This window comes from Podarcis filfolensis, assembly GCF_964270895.1.
Source record: "Podarcis filfolensis genome assembly, chromosome: 7".
Classification (NCBI taxonomy): Eukaryota; Metazoa; Chordata; class Lepidosauria; order Squamata; family Lacertidae; genus Podarcis; species Podarcis filfolensis.
The window spans coordinates 5,016,411-5,022,491 of NC_139603.1; the positions used below are offsets into that span (position 1 = coordinate 5,016,411).

General features: G+C 40.6%; 1 protein-coding gene across 1 annotated transcript; it reads left to right on the forward strand.

Annotated features, from left to right (window-relative positions):
• Positions 1 to 1,384: 1,384 nt before the first annotated feature.
• LOC310767506 (protocadherin gamma-B1-like) lies at positions 1,385 to 4,661 on the forward strand. Its single transcript, XM_083624546.1, has one exon. It carries the CDS (start codon positions 1,811 to 1,813, stop codon positions 4,265 to 4,267), a length of 2,457 nt encoding a protein of 818 aa, XP_083480672.1. The 5' UTR covers positions 1,385 to 1,810; the 3' UTR covers positions 4,268 to 4,661.
• Positions 4,662 to 6,081: the final 1,420 nt, after the last annotated feature.

Consider the following 6,081-nt stretch of genomic DNA (forward strand, 5'->3'; position numbering starts at 1 on the left):
GTATAGGAGAAGGCTAGGCTCATCCTATTTTCATGTGCAGTAGGTGAGTTCCTGTGAGATTGATTCTAAATTGTTTTAGCTTTGTATGTTGTATTTGGCTTTTATTTCATATTTTTATTACACTTCCAAATAGTGGGTGGTTTAAAAAATCTGTATCAATAAATAAGTATATAAATGCGAGCCCTCACCTGCCTTGGTACTGATAAGTTTTAGTCATGAAATGAAAACTAGGGCCTAGTATCCTATGACAAGTTCTCATTCCCATCTTTCAACCAATACTGTAACTTCTTTCCACTACATACCCAACTGTACACCAATAAGCTGATACTGAGATTCTCATTGCCACAAGACTTATTTTTTTAAGAAAAGTAATAATGAATTTACTTAACTCATTTATTGGGTGAGATATTTTGGCTGTTTGTATATTTTAGTTCGATAAAATGAGGAGAGGGGAGGGGACTCTGGAAATATATTTACAAGCAATTGTATTGTAAGATTGGTTACATAATGCTCCTTTGTAACTTGCAACCTTCACCCGCTATTGAACTACAGCAGCAACAAACAAATGGTTTGGGGGGGGGTTGTATTTTCTACTCTATTGAGATTTCTTGTGTAAGGTAGAGGTAGAATTTTGAACCCCAGATAAGGTGTCATGTGTTGCCTTCTCTCTGTAAAATGAATGAAAACAGCTTCAGCCGACGGTGTGTTCTTCTAGGTAGTTCCACACTCCTACAATGGGTACATCAATGGAAAAGTTTATTTACTCCTTTGTAATGTAACTGTAAGCTGGTTTGATTCCAGAGCTTTTTGGTGAAATTTTGCTTGCATTTTTCTATTTTAAAAAATGCTATCATTGCTGGAGTTGTAAACACCCTACAATGGCAAAAATTGATGCACTTTATGAGGGTTTTTTTTTTGTTCCTGTAAGGAAACAATGAATGGTAACGTGCTGAAATCTGGGTGAGTTGTTTGGGTGACCATATCTGGCAATGTCTTTGAAAGACTATCCTGAAGTTCTACTAATGTGTGAATTGGACAATGCAAAGTATGCTGGGAGGATGCTTGGATTCCCACAAAATTGTTTGATGTTTAAGAGAAAGTGGGAATTATTTAGGGATTACAGTATTTGAACACTAGACAAAAATAGTGCTAAAAAAAGTTGCTTTTCCTTATTGTAAATACAAGTGGCATATTCTCTTGATCACATTAATAAAATGCACACATCACTATGTGGGTCAACCTAAAATTATCACAAGCTGAACCTCTGACAGGAATACGTATTAAAAATTCACTTGTGATAATTTCCTAATATTATTTAGATTTTTTTAATGCACATTAAACATGGAAGAAAGAAATTTGGAACTCTGGTCTCATTGACCTGCATTCTGAAAAGAGTTCTTAATGGAGTGAACAACTATAAGGTCTGATCAACAATCCATTGAGGGGGGTACAACTTGAAAACAATGGTAAAGGGATAAATTAAAAGCAGTTCTCTACATTAGAAATTATATACTATGTACCATTATTGAAATGGCAAATACAGTTCCCCATGTGGACTCAGAGTGTCACTGTTGGACAACGTGGGAGCAGCCATGGCTCAGCATTTCTGAGACTCTTGGAGCAGTCTCTCTCTCTCTTAAGACATCAGCGGAGCAGAAAGGAAAAGCTTTTCTTTTAAAAGCTGCTCAAGAAAGGAAAGCTCTCAGTTTCCCAAAGATCAGATCAAAAGAACAGTATTGGTGCTATCTCACTTAAGTATACTGGGAGTCTTGCAAACTATACTGAAAGAAGGAAGAAATCAGGAAATGCAATGGATGTGATGGAAGTAAAGCAGGCAGAGAGAACAAGGGAGATCACCAAGAGGCAAGTACTGTTTTTGTTCATATTCTGGTCTGTGTTCTGCTGCCAGGTAGTGTCTGAGAAGGTTCAGTATTCGGTTCCGGAGGAAGCAGAGCAGGGCTCCTTTGTGGGGAACCTTGTTAAAGATCTGGGGTTGGATGTCAGAGAGCTGTCAAAGCGCAAGCTTGGTATTTCTTCAGAAAAGCAATTCTTTGATTTGAATGAACAAAGTGGCAACCTGTATGTGAATGAGAGGATAGACCGGGAAGACATCTGTGGTAAATCATCTACTTGTGTCCTCAAATTAGAAGTTGTGGCACACAATCCTTTGAATATTTTCCATGTAAATATTTTTATCCAGGACATCAATGATAATGCCCCACATTTCCAGAATGAAAATATTGAGCTTAAATTTAGTGAATCTACTCTGCCAGGAACTCGATTTGCTCTTGGAAATGCTGAAGATGATGATATCGGAATGAACTCCCTCCAGAATTATCAGTTGAGCTCAACTCCATATTTCAAACTAGAAATTCAAGCTGGCGATGATGGTTCCAAATATGCAGAATTAATATTACAGAAACAACTGGACAGGGAAAAGGAACAGATGCACCACATGGTCCTAACAGCCATGGATGGTGGAGAACCTCCAAAAACCGGAACAGCCAAAATATTGGTAACAGTTATTGATATTAATGACAATGCCCCTGTTTTCACCCAGACAAACTATAAAGTGAGCCTGAAGGAGAGTGCACCCAAAGGAACTTCTGTGCTTCAAGTCAAAGCATCTGACAGTGATGAAGGGTCAAATGCTGAGATCACTTACACTTTCAGTGATATCCCAAAAACAGCCAAGCAGAGGTTTCATCTGGATCCCAGAGATGGAACAATTACACTCATAGAAAGTGTTGATTTTGAAGAAAGTCAATATCATGTGATGATAATTCAGGCAAGTGATGGAGGAGGATTGGCGGCACATTGCAAAGTGGAGATTGAGGTTCTTGATGAGAATGACAATGCTCCAGATGTGATCCTTACATCCGTGTCCAGCCCAGTTCCAGAAGATGTCACATCTGGAGCTGTGATTGCTCTCATTAAAGTTCAGGACAGGGATTCTGGGGATAATGGAGAAGTCACCTGTCACGTGAAGGAACTTGTACCTTTCCTGATAGTTTCATCTTCAGATAATTATTTCAAGCTCCTCATAGATGGTGCCCTTGACAGAGAAAGGACTCCAGAGTATCATATTACAATCACAGCCACAGACAAAGGCACACCTCCACTCTCCACACACAAAACCATATCAATACAGATCTCAGATATCAATGATAACCCACCAGCCTTTGAAAAATCCTCCTACACTGCCTACATTCCAGAGAACAACCCATCTGGAGCTTCAATTTTCCACATCAAGGCCTCTGACCCAGATCTGGATCGCAATGCCAGAATCACTTACTCCATCCTTCACAGCAACATCAAGGATCTGCCTCTCTCTTCCTATGTCTCCATTAACTCTGAGACCGGGATAATCTATGCCCAACGCTCCTTTGACTATGAGCAATTCAGGGAGTTTCAGATTCAAGTGAAGGCCCAAGATGGAGGTTCTCCACCACTCAATAGCAGTGCCACAGTGACAGTATGTGTTTTGGATCGAAATGATAATGCTCCACAGATCCTGTACCCCTCACAATCAACAGAGGGCTCACCTTTCTTTGAGATGGTGCCTCGGTCAGCTGAGTCGGGTTATCTGGTGACGAAGGTGGTGGCCGTGGACTCTGATTCGGGACACAATGCCTGGCTCTCCTTCCATCTCCTGCAGGCCACAGAGCCCTCACTCTTCAGCATTGGCTCCCACACAGGAGAGGTGCAAACAGTCCGAGCATTACTTGAGAGAGATGCAGTGAAGCAGAGGCTGGTCATCCTGGTGAAGGACAATGGGCATCCTCCTCTCTCAGCCACCACAACTTTGAGCCTGGTGTTTGCTGAGAACTTCCAGGAGGCTCTTCCAGAAATGAACTCCCAACCAAATGACTCAGAATATCAGTCTGATCTACAGTTTTATTTGGTATTGGCCTTGACCTTGGTGTCCTTTCTGTTCCTGGTGACGGTGATTCTGACCATTCTGATGAAGCTTCGAAGGTCAAGGAACCCCACTTTCCTTCAGTGCTTTATTCCTGACCCCCACTCAAAGGCTGGTGCCATATTCCCACCCAATTATGAGGACGGAACTTTGCCTTATTCCTATCAGGTCTGTCTGTCCTCTGAATCCAGGAGGAATGAGCTGACATTCCTGCAGCCCACTGTCCAAATAGCAGAGAACATCCTTTGCAATGGCAACTCTGACATTTCTTTGATGGTCAGTGGAGGCAATTTAATTTCTGAAAAGGAAAATGACAGCACGGTGAGTTATATTTCATGTTCCTTATAGGGAATTTGGTGTTATCACTTGTTTGAGAGTTTAATTGTAAACAGTGTATGTTATCAAACTGGCACCCCAGACAATTCATGCCATGTCACCAGGGAAGTAGGTAGGGGGTAGTACTGAGCTGCTACTGCTGCAGATCAAGCTAATGGAAGGGCAAAATTGCAAGCTGGGGGGAGCCTCAGTTAGAATTATGCAGATGCACATTTGCATGCTGACTTAGGGTGAGAATCTCGGACCACAGGATGGGATAGCATGTTTGAGTGGAGACAGTGCTTATCCTTCCTTCCTTCCTTCCTTCCTTCCTTCCTTCCTTCCTTCCTTCCTTGTATGACTAAAATTGAATATGTAGCTATTTTAATGTTCTGTCTTAAAAAAGCCCAGAAAAACAGACATCAAAAAATATTACATTGTATATTCTTCAAGAAGTTTGAAAATTTTCTATTTATTGGCCAACTTCTCCTTATTATTAAACTAAATATTAGGGAGTTTGTGGGGAGTTTTTTATGTGTTGTGGGGAAGGAAATAGCGGGTTGAACATCTTTTGTTGACAGTCTGCCAGCAGGGATAATTACATGGTGATTGATGATAGCCAGACATAAGTCTTGGTTCCCATATTCATTTTGGAAAAAAGAGTGAACAAGAGATTAATCCCTGGTGCTTTGAAAAAGCTGTTTTCTACTGTCAAGAGACCAAGAAGCAGTCAGCTCCTAGGAACTCGGATGGGGGTTAAGCGACTTGAGAGCTGAGGAATTTACATCTTGCCCCAAAGCCATGAAAGAGCCGTGATGGGTATGGGATCTGCAAAAGCCTCCCTTTCTTAATTATTTTTGGGACAGTTATAATTTATAACTGAGGGAGATTTGTCCATCAGCTGGTGATAATTTACATTCAGTGTGTGAGCTGCTTTTTGGCTTCAAGAAGAAGGGAAGGGAAATTGAACATTAAAGGGTTGAAGGCAGAACAAAATGCCTATTTTGTGGTTTGAGACAAGAAAGTTTTAAACGAACAATGGAGATCTGTGTTTTTGTATTTTTCAGATTGAGAGTATATAAATGTTCTACATTGTTAAACTGTTATATTATTAAAAATGAATAAAATAATATTTAAAAATGACAACCATAATTTAAAGCACACAGAAAGTTTAAATCACAACAGAATAGATTAAAACAAATTAAAACTCATACACAGTTGGGTCTGATTAGAAAAGCACAGTGTATGATATGGTGAAGCATTGATGGAAGCTGTCAGTTGTAAAACACTCCTCAGGTCCTGTGACTGCATGCTGGTTGCAGAATGAATAGAGCTCATGCACAGCCTTTGTTTGATCAATGAGTGGAGCAAGTAGTCTGTCTCTCATGGAATCATAAAGTTGCAAGGGACCCAAGGGTCATCTGGTCCAACCCCCTGCAATGCGGGAATCTCAGCTAGAGCATCCATGGCAGATGGCCATACAACCTCTGCTAAAAAAACCTCCAAGGAAGGAGAGTCCACAACTTCCCACAGGAGACTGTCCCAATATATCACCAAAGATGAATGAAGCACTCCTAAATTCTCCCAACATTTTACCTCATCCTTTCTAAAACAACTTAGCACAAGATTGTTCAAGATAATGATTGTTCTCATATCAATTCATCTGTCCACCAAGATCTTCAGTGGAGACATTCCTGGTGGTCTCATTAGCTGCATCAGTACATGTTCTGGCAACCATGAGGATGGCATTCTCTGTGGCGGAACAGTCTGCACTTTTGAATTCAATAGTAATGTACGGTGCAGTGCTCTCTTCAACATTTAAAGACGTATCTATGTTACCAAGTATT